This window comes from Alosa sapidissima, chromosome 1 (genome assembly GCF_018492685.1).
Source record: "Alosa sapidissima isolate fAloSap1 chromosome 1, fAloSap1.pri, whole genome shotgun sequence".
Lineage (NCBI taxonomy): Eukaryota > Metazoa > Chordata > Actinopteri > Clupeiformes > Clupeidae > Alosa > Alosa sapidissima.
The window spans coordinates 40218276-40238913 of NC_055957.1; the positions used below are offsets into that span (position 1 = coordinate 40218276).

The 20638-nt window shown below is 41.1% G+C and overlaps 2 protein-coding genes across 2 annotated transcripts; both read left to right on the forward strand.

Moving 5' to 3' along the window:
- Positions 1-6026: 6026 nt before the first annotated feature.
- sparcl1 (SPARC-like 1) lies at positions 6027-13928 on the forward strand. Its single transcript, XM_042056621.1, has 11 exons — positions 6027-6133; positions 7008-7066; positions 8191-8256; positions 8750-9820; positions 10091-10193; positions 10544-10665; positions 10791-10911; positions 11497-11633; positions 12372-12520; positions 12785-12933; positions 13254-13928. The coding sequence occupies exons 2-11, from the start codon at positions 7013-7015 to the stop codon at positions 13280-13282; spliced, it is 2001 nt and encodes a 666-aa protein (XP_041912555.1). The 5' UTR covers positions 6027-6133; positions 7008-7012; the 3' UTR covers positions 13283-13928.
- Positions 13929-15076: 1148 nt separating this feature from the next.
- LOC121718955 (mediator of RNA polymerase II transcription subunit 15-like) lies at positions 15077-18190 on the forward strand. The gene is made up of 11 exons (XM_042104416.1): positions 15077-15096; positions 15190-15246; positions 15377-15406; positions 15526-15636; positions 15999-16268; positions 16484-16579; positions 16824-16916; positions 17096-17149; positions 17298-17348; positions 17539-17580; positions 17968-18190. The coding sequence occupies exons 2-10, from the start codon at positions 15202-15204 to the stop codon at positions 17569-17571; spliced, it is 783 nt and encodes a 260-aa protein (XP_041960350.1). The 5' UTR covers positions 15077-15096; positions 15190-15201; the 3' UTR covers positions 17572-17580; positions 17968-18190.
- The last annotated feature ends 2448 nt before the right edge of the window (positions 18191-20638 follow it).

Sequence of the window (20638 nt, forward strand, 5' to 3'; positions counted from 1 at the left end):
ATGTATTAATCTAAAATGCAGCAAGGGAATGAGCCTGGCAAGTGCATATAAGAAGAGTGGGGATAGGCATTGAGGTTTTGTAGTTAAACTGTAGACAACACTTTGGTATACGAGGATGGGCACCTAAAGAAGCCATAAAGGAGTTGTCTGAAGCTGCTGAAAATGGAAGCCAAAAGCTTAGGGTGAGGGGCATACTTGGGGATCAGGATGTAGTCTGATCACTAAGATTTGTGAAAAGTTGCCGTCAGATGTATGTTAAGGTGCATATGTTGGTGGCTCTGGTTGACATGTGTCTTAACCCATCGTGAGGTCGGAGGGGCTTGGAGGGGGGTGCCAGACATCACTGTCGTCTTCTGCCAGTGTCGTGGGCCTAATTTTTCAAAACACAGATGAAGGAAGGTGCCTACTTGAAAGCGAGTCAAAGTCTCACAGAGTGCTTTGTTGTTGATGTTGTTTGTTGCTGCTCAGGTTCTTTGTTTGGGAAATCATATTTTTTTTCCATTGTGGTCACAGCATAGTGTGTAGTATAGGCACTACGGACCAGACTTAATCCAGGTAATATTCTGGGTACCAAGGAGGCGAACATCTGGAGTCTGTTCTCCAGCCCCTGATACACAGAACATCAAAGCATGTTATGCAATTGTATTCAAATAATTAATCCCATTAAAAAATTACCTAACTTTTATTTAGAATAATCAGATGTAGTTGTAGCCTATTTATACTCTCTAAATATTTCAGATGAAAACCTATATATGCTGTATACTGTATGTTTACAAGCCTAGTCTGTTGGTTCTGTGTGAGAACAAGAACACCACACCAGCAGGTGGTGGTAAAGCTTCCTGGTCCTGGTTTCCTAGCAAGAACAGACTACAAGTAACCTAAACTAGATGTACCACAGAGCGGTACAAAATATGACCGCCGCCCAGTCCAGCACATTTTTTCCACAAAAATAAATCACGCTAAAAGGCATATATGATTCTAACTGTCTCACTAAATTGCATTATCCACACTCAATTCTCACTGGTATCTGCTAGACAACAAGTACCAAAACATGATTAGTTCATAGATTTCACATGTAAAATTACATAAATTACATAAAATACATGAATTGTGGTTATGGAATGGGTTGACATGGCCCCTTGAGATCAACATACAAAAAAAATGGTCCTCCTAAACCCTACCCTCCTTTCGGGGGATCCAGTCCAGCGGGGGGGGGGGGGGCTACAGATCAAAACAAAAAACGATGGTTCCATGCTATTCATTTGGGGCTACATGCCCACCAAGTTTCGTGTACCCCCGGTCTTTCAGTGTCCCGGGAATCCTTGACGGAAATTTGGACATGCGAAAAATAAAAAAAAAAAAAAAATAAAATAAAAATCTGACTAAACCTATATGAGCACCGCTTCTCTGTGCGGCGGTCATAATTACGTGTGAACACATAAAATGTAACATGTCATTCTATGCTCACATGTAAATTAGGTGACTTGTTAGGCGTTGTCTAATTTACTATTATTTCTAATTTACGCTTTAATTAAAAATATGTATTTACTACACTTTTTAAATATGTTTAGCCTTAGGCCAGTGGACCACTGTTGGATCACTATGAGAAAATGTGCCAGTCTGCCATTATACACATTGGTTTGCATGCAGTCCACTGGTGAGTTAAATCATTATTCTCATTTTATGGTATTAGCTTAACTAAAGGACCATGGTGCTCTGGAAGGGGACCACCGGTGTCAGCACCTAAGGGCCCGTCCCAATACCTCCCCTACCCCTAGATTTTTGCCCTAACCCTCGTTTTTGCGCGTGCATGTGTAGGGCTAGGGTGTCCCATTACTTTAGGGAGCAAGGGGAAGTGCTATTTTCCCCTTAAAATCAACCCTCAAAATATAGCCAGGACCGATGCAGGCTTAAAACGAAGTGGGAGATGAATTTGCATATAGTGGTGTCCCAATTCATAGGGAAAGATCTTACCCTCCACTTCCCTTGTCGAGGGGGCTTTAATGTTGAGGGCAGTCAAAACCAAGTGGAAGTTTTAAGGGGGGAGAAATGGGACGGGCCCTAAGAGACTGTCCCTGAACCTTCATTTGGAGATGACAAGTGGTGTGTGAAGTATAGGTATCATCAACACACAAACACACAAACAAACACCTCTTCATTTGTAGGTGAAGACCGATCATCTGCATTTGCTGCTGCCTGTGATGTGTGTGGCAGTATAATTTTAAATAATATCATGGAATAAAAATATGGAGAATGTTAAACACAATCTATCCATATTCAGGCCAATATACTACATAATGTACTAGATATAAATATGTAATATTCATTCTCCATAGGGGGACCAGAAAACAGGACTAACAGCAGACAAATGCAAACTTGCCTAATGAGTATCAGCGGTGGCGCCACCAAGGGGTGGCCAGTGGTGGCCGCAGCCACATCAACATAAACTCTGGCCACCCCTGTGGCCACCCCTGGCTATGTGGCCGTTGGACGCAAAATGTGTCCAAATTCAATTCACACCCATTATTATGACCGCCGCGCAGCGAAACTATATAGGTTTAGTTGGATTTTCCGTCAAGGATTCCCGGGACACTGAAAGACCGGGGTAAACGAAACTTGGTGGGCATGTAGCCCCACAAGCTTAGCATGGAACCATTGTTTTTCGTTTTGATCTGTAGCCCCCCCGCTGGACTGGACCCCCTGAAAGGAGGGTAGGGCGGACACAGTTTTTTGTGAATATCTCGAGAAACGTAGGGTTTAGAAGGACCACCTTTTTTTTGTATGTTGATCTTAATGGGCCAAGTGAACCCATTCCACAACCACTCATTTCATGTATAGCGCCACCTAGTTAAAAATTAAAAAGTAAAAATGAGTTGTTGTAATCACAATATCTCTGGCTGACATGGTCAAAACTGCATGAAATTGAACGTGTAGGATCATTATGACACCTTCTGAATGCATGTCAAGTTTCGTGGACTTTCATTCATAGGAGCCATACAATAAATTAATTTATGTGTACATTTAGTGACCGTACATCAACAGAGTTTTCTGTGAATATCTTAAGAACCGTAGGGCCTAGGATGACCAATTTTTTGCCTATGTTTGCCTCCAGGGGTCATGTTAACCCATTCCATATGCACACATGTGCATAAACAGATATTCACACACACACATACATTCACAGTAATCATACGTATGACACATTTACACACAGTAGACATATGTACGCATGCATGCACATGCACACACACAGGCACACCCGCAAGCACATGCACACACGCACACACACACACGCGCACACACACACACGCACACACACAGACACACACACAAACACACACACACACACACACACACACACACACACACACACACACAAACATAAACACGTACACGCACACATGCAGACAATTTAAGAAATTCTCAGAATTATGAACAGGCAAGATGGGGGTGGGGTTGTATAAAATGGATTTTACATGTGAAATCTATGATCTAATCATGTTTTGGTACTTGTTGTCTAGCAGATACCAGTGAGAATTGAGTGTGCATAATGCAATTCAGTGAGACGGTTAGAATCATATATGCCTTTCACCTTTTGTTTTTCAGCCAGACCAGCTGCAAGATACCCTGCCTTTGCTGAATTACTGAAGTTAAGCAGGCTTGGTTAGTACTTGGATAAGAAACCTCCTTGGAAGAGTAGGTTCCTGCTGGAAGTGGTGTTGGTGGCTGGCCAGTAGGTGGCACTCTTCCCTGTGGCCAAAAGCCACCAAACAAATATCAATCCCAATGTCCTATTGCAGTGACAGGGACACTGTACTGCAGGAGATGTTTTCCTTTGCATGAATGTTAAATTGAGGTCCTGACTCACCATGGTTGTTAAAGATCCCATGGCACTTATCGCAAAGTGTAGGTGGTTCCCTGATTTGCTTTATTTATGTACACATTCATAAAGACACACACACACATGCACACACCCACACACATACACACACACATAAAAACACACACACACAAAGACACGTAAGCACACACACACATGCACACACACACATACATGCACACACACAACATGCACAAACACACACACAAACACATAAACACACATACACACACAAACACATGCACCTACACATACAAACACACCTACATACACAAACACACACACACACACACACACACACAGACACAAAAAAACACACACAAAGCACATAAACACAAAAACAACCACACACTCTGCACACACTCAATTACAAACACACAAAAAAGGAACAAAGTAGGAAATGAACACAATTTGACAAGCAGGACTTATTTTTGTGGAAAAAATGTGCTGGACTGGGCGGCGGTCATATTTTGTACCGCTCTGCGGTACATCTAGTTCTCTGTTGAATTACTCACGGAGTACTTATCACACATAAATTACGCAGAATCTGAGCTTCCCAAGTATATTAGCGGCTAGGTGTTAAACATTTTTACAAAATTACATATTTACATGGCATTGGATTTACATGGCATTGGATTTAAGCGGATCCCGAGTAATCCGGTTTTGAAATTGCAGCAAAATTCTACATGTTATCCAACTTTGTGCTGAAATTCTAATATATTCTAATAGCACACTAAATAATGAACTTGCTTTCCAAATCAAAGAATCAAAAGTTGCTCATGGCATGCACAGATCAACAGTGCTTTTGAATAGATATTTCTACCAGCATGATTCAAGGCATGGATACAGCACAAAGTATTTTTACCTAATATAAAGGCTTACCCAAGATATATGCAAGCATGATCACATCATACTTTCCCAGATATGGGTAGGCTAGACTTGAAAACAATATAGCCTAGCATATGAAGAGCTCTTTTCTTAAATGCTATAAATCCATTGTTGTGGAACAAGTCATGTTATTTACTTGTTTTATTCAGGTAATATCAATAAAAGTGCAGTTGTGTTGTTTTGATTGAGTAAATAACAATTACCCAATTACAGTTTGAAAACAAAAAAATAATTTAAAAAAAAATATTTATGAAAATGCATTAAAATAGAGGATATAGTGTTTTGGAGCCAAACTCTTCCTTTGTGTCCTAATATATATGTGATATATATATGTGAAATATTACTATTGATTTTTTTTTGGCGTGCCACCCCAAGATTTGCAAAGGCCTCCCATGGCCACCCCTGTCAAAAATTTCTGCTGGCGCCATTGAGTATCAGGCCAACTTCTAAACATTTCTGTCACCCAGCTTCACATTTCCTGTTGCCGTTTTAGAGTGGGTGTAGAGACAACTGTCTCATAACCATCTAATATATTTGAAAATAAAATATGAATAGGGAGCAACTGGGTTTCTGATATTTAAGTGACACTTGTCTCTGCCATTTATGTAGCTTGTTAGAATATTTCTCTTTTCCACTTAATGTGGGAAAAAAAACAGAATAGTTCACGTAAAAAAACATATCCCCACTTACTCCCTCTCCATTTTCTCAATCTACTTTCTTTTGAATTATTATTTGGAACAATTTGGCAATGGGTGAAGGTTGAAAGATATTATGAAGGACTAACTATTCCTTCTTAGTTTTGTAAGGGGTCCTTGAAATACCACATATTTTCATTCTTGTTTGACAGAAGGCATGTTGTTATCATTGTTTATGTTGCATTGTACCCAAATATCCCCTTGTGTAATCACCTGCCCAAATATCCCCTTGTGTAATCACCTGCCCAGCATAACAACTTCAATGAGATTCAGCTATTTTCCTGTAGAATTATCTAGCATTATTACTGCTGACACGCCCTATAAACATGTACAATATGCATTTTGTTCATTTTGAATGCATTTTGTGTTACAACATTCAACAATCCTTGTGTGTGAAATAAGCACATTTTGCACATTGTGATGCAGATACTGCACTGAATCCCCCCACCCCACCCCAATCTCCACCCCAGTGTGTTGACTCCCTGGTTGTGGAGGAGCGCCTCTCCAATGTTTTCCAGCCGGGGAGGCATGCATAAAAGACTCTAAGTAGTGTCTGTGGTGCGGGGATCTTCAGTGCATTTCCACAGTGCTCAGTGTGAGGATCCCCACCCTCAGCCTCTCACACGGATCCAGCCTCCAGACTCTTTCTGCGCTGCTCATACAACTGCAGGTAATCTCTCATTAATGTGAAGACAAAAAGAATCTCTCTGGTGGGTGTTTTATTAGGGTAACTTGCTGCAAGGAAGCCTTTATTCAAGTGGTTTTTGTTAGGAGGATTGGTCATCTGTGTATTTCGGCCGACCAGACGAGAAATGTATGCCAGTGTTGATGATCCCCATCAGTGTCTTCGTTCTATTTTCATTGGGGCTATAAGTGGAAGGAAACAAACTTTGTATGCATTTTGATCATATCAAACGAATATGAAACATACAGTATTTTATACTTATCTTTTTACAACTTCATTACATGTTTATGCTATAGCATATACATTATGTATATAGCATACATTTACTCAGTGCAAGATCATGAAATCAGATAAATAAATAAATAAATAAATAAATAAAATCAAACAACCAATAATAAGAAAGTACATTTGCAAGGGTTTCTAGGCTACTAGTGCTTGACATATATTTTGGGAGGCACTATCAACGTTTGCTTGTTGGGTTCAAATAATGTCTGTATTGTTTCCGCCTGAGAGACAGAAAAGTTGTGTGTACTTAGCCCAACTTAGCCCATTCTCTTTCCAGTCTAGTACATACTGCTGTTTACTTAGCCCTGATGGACTCTGAATGTGACTTTTGAGAGGAGCACATCTCAAGGCCTATTGCCATGGCAACAGGGAGCTGATTTCTGTGGCTGGCTGTGTCATGGCTGACGAGATTGCCTGCATACAGATTGAGACACCTCAAGGAAAGAATGGGTGCCATGCTGTGCATATGCTGCTGCTGACCACCGGAGAAGGACTAAATGACCTGAGAAGACTTTCTCTTGATGTCAGAACTATACTTTTTTATCATGTGAATTCATTTAATTTATTTTCACAGTTGAAATGAAGACCCATATGCTTCTCCTGTGCCTCATGGCTTCAGCATCTGTCATGTGTGTAAGTAATTTGGAGTAAGGTTCCCTAAAAAGTGAGCTATAAGAACGTAAAAATAAAGTTATCTGTCCATAAGCCATAGACCACAATTAATGGGTTCCAAGTAATTCAGATGAAGTGACCCTGAGAGAAAAATGGTGGAACTATTTGATGGGTTCAGCAGGTGGCAAAAGGCAGGTAACCCTGTCAATTTAGGACATTTGAGTAAATGGGACCAAGAATATGCTGCAAATGTATAATTTTTTAGGATAAAGATGGTTCTTTAGCGATTGACGTGTGCCATTTGCAGGAACCCCCTTTCAGCCAAAATAGTGTTATATTAGGTACATAGCTTTTATGTGCCATTATTCAGTAAATAAGCCTGTGAAGTTTTATGAAGATTGGCAAATATTGGCAGCTGAAATTAGTTTTTTGGTGGCCATTTTGAAGAGTGAACCAGTTGGCAATTTGGGACATGTTTTCAAATAAACAAGTATAAGTGTACCAAATTTCAAATTTTTATGTTAAGCCGTTCTTGATATATTGACATGTAGCAGCTGTAGTGCCCCCTATGGGTGGAAATACGTGAAATTCGATGTGTGTCCAAAGAAATATATGGTGAATGTATATTAGCAATAGAGTCATTACGTGGCCCTGAAATGTGATTGACGTGAAACTTTGAAAGAAGGCAACAAATCCAAAATCTGCAAAGGGAATTGTGTCCATTTTTGATGAATGACATCAGGCTAGGTTATTTTACTTTAACTTTTCGTTTTTGACGAAAGAAAGGCTAAAGACACTTTTTAATCCAAATGATGTCTATTACCAGACAGAAAATACTTGAGACATTAGGATGATGAAAGAACTTCAACTGTAGGCCAAGCTGCTTTGGAGATACCTGCAAGAATGTAAACTTCATTATTACAGCGCCACCTTGAGGCCTGTGTATGTCATTTCATGTGCCTGAGTTAGAGGTGAAGTTCTGAACCCCTCTGCCAACTTTGGTGTATTTTGGCCTGCCCAGGTTTGGTGTTTTTGCTGCCCGGTCACTTTTAGCCCTTTCTAAAAAATCAATGAGAACAAAAACAATGGGCTTCCAGCAGTTTCACTGCTTGGACATTTAATACATGTTTTGTCTATCCCTCAAGGTCAGAAGCAAACCTCATGCAAAACATCATGGCATTTCCAAACATTCCCAGTCACCTCAGGAGAAGGTAATGTTTCCTACTTCACTCATTTGGATAGTGTGCAGCATTTAAACAGTGCCTTATTGCAACGACAACTTTTCTGCACTTTCATGCTTTGGTTTGTATCTTAAAGGCTGTTATGGTTACACTAAGATCTCATATTGCACTCTACCTTGATTGTTATCTCTCATTGGAAGTCACTTTGGACAAAACCGTCAGCTAAATCAATAAATGTAACACACCTGACAACCTAACACACCTAACTGCACTTAAACATGCACTTAACATGCACTTTCCTCTCCTCCCTCCTCTACCTACTTCTTCTTCTACAACTTTCTCCTTCTACTACACTTATTAGTACTTTTAACTTCCTTTAGTAATAGTATGAATCTCCTTTACATTGTAGCTTGTAAGGTTGTAAGGTCTCCTTTACATTGTAAGTTTGGATAAAAGTGTCTGCTAAATAATTAAATATAAATGTAAATGTAATGTCAAATTTGTCTCTACTGCTTTTCTCCAGGATTCGGATCCTGAGGAACCGAACGAGGGGAAGGGATCCATTCTACCCACTTTCCTCCCATTTGAAGCCAGCAGCCAGGGGCAAGAGGATGAGGAGGTGACCATTGAGGGGGGACAGGCCAGCGAGGCGGTGGGCTTTGGGGAGGAGGACAACAAGGAGAGCGGCACCCCCGTTCTCCTGAGTGAGGAGGCACTGGCCCACCTCCTCCAGGGCTCTGAGGAGGAGCAGGAGGAGGAACAGGCAGCTGAAGTGGAGGAGGTGGCAGTAAAGGAGAGCGAGGAGAGAGAAAGTGATAACGGAGAAGAGGTGAAGAAGAACGTAGAGAAGGAGGAGGAGGATGGGGAGAAGGAAGGTGAGGAAGAGGCTGAGGGCCAGGGGGGGGAGGTGGAGAAAAGGGTAGAAGAGGCGGAGGAGGAGAGCAACAGCAGCACTGAGTATGAGATCCCCATGGATTTAGATTATGCCAGTGACAGTGATGGGTCAGAACCTCGGGACACCAAGCTGGAGGAGGCTAAATCCTCGTCCAGCGACGCTGAGGATCAGCCTGAGAAGGAACACATGCAGGAGGGGAAAGTGGAGGACCAGGAGCAGGATGGCGAGGAGATCCCCGCTGTCATGGCCGACTATGATCCCGAGACCACAGGAGAGGACGCCGAGATGCCCCCCAAAAAAGAGCTGGAGGAGGAGCTCAAAGATAAATCACAGGAGAAGGACACGTCCCTGGACAAGGAGAAAAACAGCAACGACAACAAACAAGGGGACGGTGAAGACGGGGACGATGCCCTTCAGGAGGCCAAGAACAGCGTGGAATTCAGGTCAGCACGCCTGCCAGGGGACGAGGGGGACAAGCAGGAGAAGCTCACCAACGAGAGCAGCAGTCACACCAAGGGTAAGGGTCGCAAGCAGAAGAAGAACCAGCGAAGGAAGGGGAAGGGGCAGATGCAGGGTGACCAGCCCATCCCGGCCGAGCCCAGCAACCCAGGGCACAGGCAGATGCTTGGGCAGGAGAAGACCCCTGACACTGATGACAATGCTGTCCAGAGGCCTAAGAGAAGGAAGTCTGGGAAATGGGTAATTGTGGGGATGACTCCTCTTCTCTGATTGTTTCTTTAATGAATTGTCATGCTGTGCTTTCCCCTCATGCTGACTCCATTGCTGTCCATCCCTATGTTAAAAAAATGCTGTATCACTCTATAGTCCAGAGTTTCATTACTGGGGATTTCTGCGCTTGAAACACAAGAATATTTAACTATAAAATCAGGGTTCTGACCATGAAACAATTTGAACAAAAATGTGGCCTTGTAGGCCTGCGTGGTTTAACTCCTCTCTCCCTCTCAACAGGCCCCTATGGTGGGCATGAACCCAGTCCAGATCAGGGCCACGGTGGAGCTGTACCCGAGCCTGAGGCCACCCCCGACCCTGCCCGGCCAGGGCGCAGAAAGCAGTAAGTGTTGTTTCAGCGCTTGTGACTGCACGCAGCCGCGCTCTCATCAGGAATCTGCTGATGCGGGTCTTTTCTTTGGCGCTCCCACACAGAATGTGGTCACTGGCCCTGTTTTAGCCATGGCAATGGGCTTAAGGAATCAATGGCAGAGCTCACATCTGATTTAGCCTCTGTACAAACTCACCAAGCCCAAGGAATTTAACTCACCTCAGAAACAACCCTCTCTATCTCTCTCTCTTTGTCAGAATCACACATAGGAAAACAATGCATACATTTAATTGTGATGGCTTATTTTGTGGTAAATTAGGTAGTAATATCAGGTAACAAGAATGATCTTTTTTCATCTGTAGATCCCTGTGAAAATGTCAGATGCAAGCGTGGAAAAGTCTGCAAAGTCAATGAAGATGAGAAGCCTGTTTGTGTTTGTCAAGAGGCAGTGGACTGCCCTACCAGTGTTACTGAATTTGATCATGTAAGTTGAATACAGGACATTTCAGCTAAGTTCAATTCACAGCTGACCCCTTCTACACTAAACATGCATTTTGTAGTTTGTCATGTAATGAAAAATGTAAACTTTAAAAATATCATTTTTATTAGGTTTGTGGGACAGACAACAAGACCTATGACACATCTTGCCAGCTGTTTGCCACAAAGTGTAATCTTGAAGGCACAAAGAAAGGACACAGACTTCACCTAGACTACACTGGAGCTTGCAAATGTACGTCATGCAAAAGTCTTTCATTGTTGTTCATGTCAGAAAATCAGGGAGTCAGGGAGACTAATCTCAGCAGGTCTGGTATATTTTACACACAGTACTTCATTGATTGATGAGTTGGTACTTGTACCATCAAGGCTATGAATAGTATATGTACATATACTATTGTGTGTGTATATATACTGTATATATATATATATATATATATATATATATATATATATATACACTACTCCTCCTATATATATATATACACACACTACATACATGCACTATATATACATATATGTATATATATTATTCATAGCCTTGATGGTACAAGTACTCATCATGTCTCAACGTGTGTGTGTGTGTGTGTTTATAAAAAAAGTATGTGAAGAAAGAATCCATATTAAAGTGTTCTGTGTTGAGTTGTGGGATGGGTGAAATTTTGATCAAATTCAAACATTACAGTAAATGGTTGTTTGTGCTAGCACTTCAGTTGGTTTCAAACCGTTACAAACACTTAACATTTAACACTTAACATGTGCATACCCCACCGAACATCTGTGTGTGTGTGTGTGTGTGTGTGTGTGGCTTCTCCCCCAGTCATCCCTCCCTGCCTGAGCACAGAGCTGGCCCAGTTTCCCCTCCGCATGCGTGACTGGTTGAAGAACGTCCTGCTGCAGCTCTACGAGCATGACACCATGGCGCCCGGCTTTCTGACCCCTAAGCAACGGGCCAGGGTACGAACACGCAGCTGCAAATGATCGCGCAGGCTAGAGAGTCCCCAGAGTGGCGCTAATCAGTGATGAAACTAAACTAAATGACTACATGTAAATGTAAATGTAAATGAAAATTGTCAAGGTTTTTTTCTCCATCAAGGTTTTGGTAGATGTATGTGCATGGTAGACAGGGGTGAAAGGGTTGAACCCCCCACTTCATTGCACTCTGTAACGGTTTCATTCATTGCAACGATATAGTTATTGGGGGGTTGCATTGGCCGGTTTTGGGTTACAACACCCCCCCAACCCCATCCCCATATTGTCTGCCTATGATGGTAGATATAATTGAAATCTTCCCGTTCTAAAATGGCTCTATTTCTGGTTGATGATTACTACTAGTCACTTTGGATGAAAGCGTCAGCTAAATGGGAAGGCACAATGAACAAGGGGTACAAGGAGTAAAATTACCATTGCTGGTTCAGAGGTTGTTGACAGGGGCTCTTTATTGTCAGTGACAGAATGCTGGATCAAGAGAAAAGAGCTGACTCATATTACTGTGCATTGATAGTACGTGTTTAAGGTAAAAATATGCTAATAAAATCAGTGACACACAGATTATAATTTGTCTTGGTAAAGTATAACTTTAGGTTGAAGGTTACTTGAAGGTTTTCCTACAGTAGAGTCTCAGTTGAACACAACAGTACCCTTGGGCTTTTTTTTAAATGTAGTTGATGTGATGTTCCATCTGCTCCCCTACAGGTGCAGAAGATCTATGAGAGTGAGAGGCGACTGCATGCAGGAGACCATCCCATCGAGCTCCTAGCCCAGGACTTTGAGAAGAACTACCACATGTACATCTACCCTGTGCACTGGCAGTTTGCTCAGATGGACCAGCACCCCACAGACAGGTACAACACATCCGTAATATCAGGACAGTCCTTACGGGGTCATAATGCATGAGATCAAACTGAAGCATGCCTGAAAAATCATAAACGAATCGTTGCCACAAGAGACCAGTAATGTAGAATAAGTAGTGTTTCTCTACACCATATGAGCTTGTTGTATACTACTACTGAGATAGAAGCAGAAAACGTACCACTGTGCCACCATAGGACTTGATGAGTGTGCGCCACTCCAACTGCTCCCCCTGGTGTTTGCCTTCTGTACTGCAGGTATCTGTCTCACTCAGAGCTGGCTCCTCTCCGAGTGCCTCTGGTGCCCATGGAACACTGCACCTCACACTTCTTCCAGGAGTGTGACGCAGATAAAGACAAGCAGGTGTCCTTCAAGGAGTGGGGACACTGCTTCGGCATCAAGGATGGTAAGAGCTGTGGCATTTTCACAGGGACACATACACCTTATCTATCAGAGCTTATATGAATGTGCAATGCATCCAGACACTCACTGTTTTTCCTTCAACAGGAAGTCATTCAAAACATTATGACATTATATATATATATATATATATATATATATATATATATATATATATATATATATATATATATATATATATATATATATATATATATACACACACACACACACACACACACACACACACACACAATGTTATACAATATTTTTAATTTGTTCCTTGTATTTTGATGCCATACCTAACTGTATGATTGCTCCTTACAGAGGACATGGACACTCACCTACTGTTCTAGTTACCTCTATACCTCATGCATGGAGAGACAAGAGGACTTCTCCGACTGGTGCTGAGCAGACAGAAATAAAGCTTCTCAGACTGTGAACTGTAAAGGGGGACATTGCAAATTCAAGAAGGAACATGTGCTAAGTTCTTCTTGCCACTGTTTTCCACTTAGATGGATTGAATGAGAAATGTGGGTTTTTTACACTTCCAGATATAATCCAATGTGGGGAAATGTATCTACACATGGCCATGTTGTATGATGGAGTATGTAGTCTTAGCTAGCGAGGATTTTTTGTAATTAATGTGATCTTGTATATCTAACCATTAACCACAATACTATCTATGTTACAAAAACATTCCAAAGGGGGAAAAGTTTACATTTTGTTCATATTAGATAGAATAAAGTGTTAAAAGAGTATATATACTACTTAATCATTATGCTGGAATATCATGTTTGATCATTCCATATGGTGCTTTTACATCACTGCTATAAGAGCAGAATATGAAATGGCACTAAAAATAAAAATGAAACTGAAAGATCAAATCGATTACTGTAAGTTAACAGCAGTAGCTGTTACTATGTAGTGTAAAGTGCCACATATTATTTTACATGTAATGTCTGATGCTTCCTTAACACTTCTAATAAAAGCCTTTGAATATGGGTGTGAATAATCATGTAATTGCTGTTTCAGCCTATTTTCATTTTCTCCACTCATGTTCAGGTGGACTACTTCTGCTCTCATTATGGTTGTGAGGGGGCTTGGCTCTGATTGAAAACCTATCCACACAGAGAAAAAAAGCCAAAATCATATTATCAATCTTGTCCAGACATTTGACTCATATCACACAAACCAATAGTGGATATATGTTTGAGCTATGTTATAGGGTTTTTACAGTAGAAAGAACAGAGGCGCACTCAATGGCTTGATACTAATACAATTTGTATTGAGAACTGATATTTTAACAATGAGTCTTAAGCTGATGATACATGGGGCAACTTTTTGAGCAATGTTGCTGGGCAATGTTCCTCATTATTGTGGTTCTGGCATTTTCTCATTGATATTGGGCAACAGTTTCTTTTCTGGAGAAATTTGATCATCAGTAGGCAAGTTGTCATGATTATCCAATCAGAATAAATGGAACTGGTTATGTGGTTGCCCAGCAACATTGCTCAAGAAGTTGCCCCATGTATCATCACCTTCAGGCTATGGTCTTAGGACAAAACTTATAGGGTTTTTAAAAAGTGTTAGTGATGTTTTGACTGTGAGATGAGTGTAGACAAAAATGCCACCTTTAAAATGATATTTACAAAAATGAAAATATAATCTATAGTACTATAGTACTGTATCTATCGTACAGCATATCTAACCTCAGCAATGATACTACAGTAATAGTATCAGACTAATGAACTGCAGCAACAATGTTGCATTGTATTAATTTCATCTGGGGGGAATAGCTCAGCTGAACAAAAATGTCTGCCCATAGACACCTGAGCTCAACATTCTGCAAGGTTTTGCCACTTGTAGACATTGATGTCATCTTCTCGCACTCTTTAGTCTTGGGTGTGGGAAGGGATTTGTAAAATGACCACTTCACTAACAATTTGTGGTAATCACAATACCTGGTGCTTCACACAGTCTGTTTTCCAAAAGACCTGAAAATACATAGTATCTCCCATTAGTGGTCGCCCTTTCTTAGTCAAGTGTCTAAAGTGATAATGATATTGTATGTACAGAGTTAGCCTAAGCAAGGCTCTTTATAAAAAGAGGTTGTTCCCATACAAAACAGTCAGTCTTCCACAGGAACACTGACAGTATCGAACCAGAGGTATTGGGAAATGTGTCCTGGATGACTGAATACAATTGTGTTTGTGTAAGGCTTAATGTGGCTCTTACAGTGTACAACATTAATATTTTTCAGGTGAAAAGAAACATGATCTGTTTCCTGTGGATCATCTTCCCCTCCTTGGCCTCTATGGTAAGGTTGCATGAAACCAGTGAGAGGCTACGGTCTTGTTTTCATTATGCAACTTGCTTTTCTCTCATTGTTTTTTTCTGTCTGTGGAGTTCACTGGTGATGAATGATGTATTGTTCTCCGGATGTTTAGGCACAGGCAGGGGGATCAGGAAGTGCAGAGGTATTGTTGGTACATAATAAGGCCTTCACTGTAGAGACTGTAGACTGTCCTGTCCATGATTATGTGTCTTTTTTGTGTCGTAGCATGCAATGCTTTGTAACTGCTCTGTATTCTCCCAGGTTGCTAAGGCTGCTGGAGGGGTGAATGGGGGTGTGGGCAATGCCGCTGGTGGCAATGGTGTTAATCCAGTGATCCTCAATGGCATTGTAATGAATGGACAACTTCCTCAGGTGGATATCAAAGTGTGAAAACTGTAAATGTGATACATAAATACAGTATATATTAAACATGTAATTGTTTACAAAGGGTGCTGGCTTTCAGCTGAAAAATATGCAAAGATATTCTGTAGAGATAATATATGCTGGTGTAGTAAAATAGGCAATATGTCTTACCTCGAGTCTGTGGAGTGGGTAACATTGATTACAATGTATTGATTACAATGTATTCCATAAACCTTTTCTCAAACAGGACAAGTTATAGAGTTTAATCAGCAATAAATAAAAGAGATCCTACAAGAGCTACAGAAACCATATCAATAAATAGTGTACCCCTTAGAGTAACCATTTCACTGGACTCCACCCCTCTCTTGCAGCTGGTACCAGTGGGTGCTTTACTCCTCCAGCAGCCAGGGGGTGCTGTGCCTATGAACCAGGGGGCTATGCCAATGCTTCCTGGACAAGGTGCGCAGCCTGGGGTTACCTTCCCCCTGGCCTTCGCTCTGCCTCAGCAGCAGCTACCGCAGCAGCAACAGCTACAGCTACTGCTACAGCAACAGCTACAGCAGCAGTTACAGCAGCAGCAGCAGCAACAGCAGCAGCAACAACAGCCTGGACTGCCTCAGGGCCAGCATCAGCCACAGGCAGTCAGCAATGCTTATGTTACATTATACCTGACATAAACTGTTACATGTTACATATGTTACATATCTGACATACACCATGTCCAGACATTTGATTCAATACTGCTCTGTTGCAAATCAATTATATTCAAAATACATTTTAAAATTGTGTTATAAAAATAACGGGACTTAAACAGAGTGTTGCCTCATTGTGGTTGATTTTGCCCATGTGTTTGCAGGCAGTGCCGGTGTTTGCAGTGTTGCCCCAAGCTAACGGCATGGCAGGAATGGGGGGGCTGCAGTTCCCTTGGATGGCAGCTGGGCAGCAAGTACAGGTGCTAATTACGCCATAACGATTCATGATCAGATCTTTACAAGCACTAAGAGGATGGGGACTGATTCAGTATTTACAGACACAGCGGTCCTGAGTCAGGATTGGGTTGCACCTCTTTGACAATGCCTTCCATTTTCATTTAAACGTTGAAAAATGTCATTTCATTAAATATTTTCAATGATGTTACATTTTTAAACATCACATTGTTGTTTGCAATGACCTATTTTATGTTGCGTTCTCTTCAGTTTTTGCCCCTGGGAGTGGCAAATAATCTCCAACAGGGGGCAGGTGGGGGCCAGGGCCAGGGGCAGGGGGCAGCGGCTAAAGCCCGAGTGAAGGTACTGTTGTGTCCAACTGAGACTACTGTAGGAAAACCTTCAAGTTACCTTCAACCTAACGTTATACTTTACCAAGACAAATTATAATCTGTGTGTCAGTGTGATTTTATTAGCATATTTTTACCTTAAACACATACTATCAATGCACATTATGAGTCAGCTCTTTTCTGTTGATCCAGCATTCCGTCACTGACAATGAAGAGCCCCTGTCAACAACCTCTGAACCAGCAATGGTAATTTTACTCCTTGTACCCCTTGTTCATTGTGCCTTCCCATTTACATTGAACAGTAACTGTCTTCAGTGCTTATATAGCACTTTTTACATATATTCAGATGTAAGATCTAATGTTTATATACACTGTACAATATTCCATTATCCAGGTGATGAAAAAACCGACCATCAGACCCATGTCCCTGGCTGAAAGACTGAAGGTAAGCTGAGAAACTGTTCAACACAAACACAGTGTGTATTTGTTGCCCCAGGGCTCCCTTGTAAAAGATATTTGAATATCTCAATGGAACATCACCTGGTAAAATAAAGGATAAATAAATAAAAATAAATAGTCTGATGTGCTGCAAGTTCCTGTTCCCTAACATACACTGCATTGGTGATTTGTTTTAGCTCTCCGTGACTCCCCAAAGAAAAAGTGCCTGAGGAGAACATGTGAGTCTGGCACACACACACACGCATACACACACATACACACACATACACAGACACACACATACACACACAGACACACAGACACACACACACACACACACACACACACACACACACACACATCACACATACACAGACACCTTTCCTGTCATGCTGTCACTATTGTGGCATTAAGTTGCTTCATTGCGATGCTTTGCTGCTTGCTGACATGCTGACTTGTCTGTACCTGAACACTGTACTTGTCTCCAGTGTTGAGATAATATTTATCTTCACTGTCAGTTTTGGCTTTCACCAGACAGAAAGGACAGAGAACTGGTTAGAGGTGGTTTTGCAATGGAAACAGTGTTGGAAAAAAATGTACCAGAACATTATTTTCTCATATCCAAGGTGATCAGAGCGAGACCCAAGCTGAGATGGAGAAGAGGTTTCAGAAAAAAAAAGAAGATTGTCAGCAGATCTTTAAATACACTGTGTAAAATATTTAACCAGCTGTGACGGACTGTGTGGATTCATGTTGTCAAATTCTTTTCAATGAACAAATAAATCTGTTTAGCTCACAGAAAGCCTCTGAAGTTTTTTAATTTACACCGTGTAAAATATGTAACCAGCTGTGATGGACTATGTTGATTCATGTTGTCAAATTCTTTTCAATGAACAAATAAATCTGTTTAGCTCACAGAAAGCCTCTGAGGTTTTTTGATTATTTAAAAAAATAATAAGGAGATAAGTGGTAAATATATTCTAGGTTAGTCTATGATAAAGGTGTGCAGAGTTTTAGTCCTGCGAAAATAGATGAATCACCACGATGAACAGAAACAATGAAATAAAATACAATGCCTAACAATGACTTCACCAACCACAATGACAGGTAGACTATACTTACTGCACTTTCAGAATGGCTATATTGTGGGTTATATTTGCATGTTAGGTTGTTGATGACCTATATACCGCAGACAAAGCAACAGCATTACACTCCTTACCCCAAGCTATTACCTTAGTGTGCACATTTAATCAGCTGTTTTGCAGGATATGAATGTCTTTACCTCATATAATAGGGTGTGACGGACAAAATGTCATGTTTGTAGCTAACAGTATGTTCATGTTCTAGAATAGTCTTTCTTCATTTGGTTTCACCTCTCAGCAGCACACTATTGCTATGAAATTAGACAAACACAAGTCACAAAATAACAAACATGGCTGTTTATTGGCTAGTGTGCTTGGTTATGTTCAGGGTCAGGCGTGGCTTTTGAGTATTTGTCCAGTAGCCACCTTGTTTGTGTGAAATGATCTGTGATTGGCTGTTAGTTTCGTGTAATATCCAAGGATTGATCAATGAAAATGACAGCAAGATGAATAAAGGTGCAGATTATTAGCATTTCATATTAAGACTAGATGTACCGCATAGCGGTATAAAATATTACCGCCACTCAGTCCTGTACATCTGTTCCACGATCATAAATCACACTAATCAATTTGTATACATCTTCTACTCCACCCCCACTCTTGAAACTTTTGTGTATGCTTGTTTGGCATGCCTGTGTGTGTGTGTGCGGGCCGCACAGCAAGTAGCCTACTGGCGCTGCGAATGTGAATAGATTTGTAGCACTAGCCAAAAAATGTGTAGCATTTTTATAAAACCTTTAAAATCTCTAAACAATCACAAGTAGGGCAGTTCATCACAGTTCATCCATTGCAACTGGACTGATGAAAGGTCATGTACACCTGTAGGCTACTGTGCATTGTATTTGGGGAAAGCAGAAGGTATCAGTTTTACATTTATTTATTTATTTATATATTTATTAATAAACACAACAATCCCTGTCATTTCCATGTAGTTTTCAACAGCTATCAAGAAGAGAGGTCATGCCATGGATTTTTGTAAAAGTTTCTTTTTCTACACATGCACGATTTTAGTCATCTTTAGTTCATATGATATTCAACTTTATTGTCAATGCACAAATGAAATACCAATATTCTAAAATGAAATGCAGTTTTACATCTAACCAGTGGTACAAATAACTGACATGTCCAAAAGGGCCTTCATGAAATGCGTCGCTAGACTGTTCACATTTTAACAGGCCAAGTTGAGAGCTGCGTCCATTATTGTTCATGGGAAAAATACTTATTTCCACATTGCAACTACTGAATCCATGGTCAGGGACCACCAGCAATGTCCTCACGGACCACAAGTAGGCCACGGACCACTGGTTAAAAACACCTGGCTTACAGTATCAAGCGGACTTAAGCTGCCACCTCTTGGCGAAAAGTTGTAATACCTTTCACCCAGCTGCGTGAATCACAGAAAGCGCAAATGAAAAATGAAGTGGCCACTTCTAAATGGGACCCACTGTACAGTAGCTGAAGGTCTGTGGCTAAAGCAGCCATAATGAAAGTGTTATCACTGTTTGGATACTTCCCACACACACATGCTTTTTAACCGCATAGACTACCAAGTACCTACCAAGCTGGAATCAAAGCACATCGATTCACCTCTCACAGTCACACTCTAAACAAGCACTTCAAACAAACAAACAAGCGTCTCAGTCTCACGCATATATAGCCATAGGCAAAACTGTATCAGACGTAACGTTAGTAAATCATCCATCGCACAGAATGATTTTTGTAGCACGTGCAACAGGTACAGCCCTGCCCTGGATACATCTCTCAAAGTGCGCTCTAAAACATTTGGTTTAAATGGAGATGTAGCCTAGATCATCACTGGTGCGTTAATAAATCTACATTGTGACGAGTTGACACAAATGATTCACTTTGATGAATTTATGTAGTCTAGTCAATTACGTTGTCTCAGCCCTAGTTACTTTGTTTGGGAATGAACGTTAGCTCAGATGCTTTTTGAGACTTTTTGTGGTCTTACTGTAATGCAACATTTTACAAAGCACTGACAGGGCCACCAGGACTGTGAGCGAATCAACAGCAGAAAAATCTATTTAGCAAGCAGAAATGTCCCAGCCTGTTTAGGATGCTTCATAGACAGGTTATCTTTCAGGTAGGCTAGGCCTATTTCCATTAGAAAACCATCACGTTAGCGAACGCGTTA

Excerpts from the sequence above, each read along its gene's own strand:
- sparcl1 (XM_042056621.1), top strand. The coding sequence starts at position 7,013 with ATGAAGACCCATATGCTTCTCCTGTGCCTCATGGCTTCAGCATCTGTC. Across the intron at positions 9,821-10,090 it reads GAAGGAAGTCTGGGAAATGG|GCCCCTATGGTGGGCATGAA; the intron begins GTAATTGTGGGG and ends CCCTCTCAACAG. Across the intron at positions 12,521-12,784 it reads GACCAGCACCCCACAGACAG|GTATCTGTCTCACTCAGAGC; the intron begins GTACAACACATC and ends TCTGTACTGCAG.
- LOC121718955 (XM_042104416.1), top strand. The coding sequence starts at position 15,202 with ATGATCTGTTTCCTGTGGATCATCTTCCCCTCCTTGGCCTCTATG. Across the intron at positions 16,580-16,823 it reads CAGCTGGGCAGCAAGTACAG|TTTTTGCCCCTGGGAGTGGC; the intron begins GTGCTAATTACG and ends CGTTCTCTTCAG. Across the intron at positions 17,349-17,538 it reads CCCTGGCTGAAAGACTGAAG|CTCTCCGTGACTCCCCAAAG; the intron begins GTAAGCTGAGAA and ends GATTTGTTTTAG.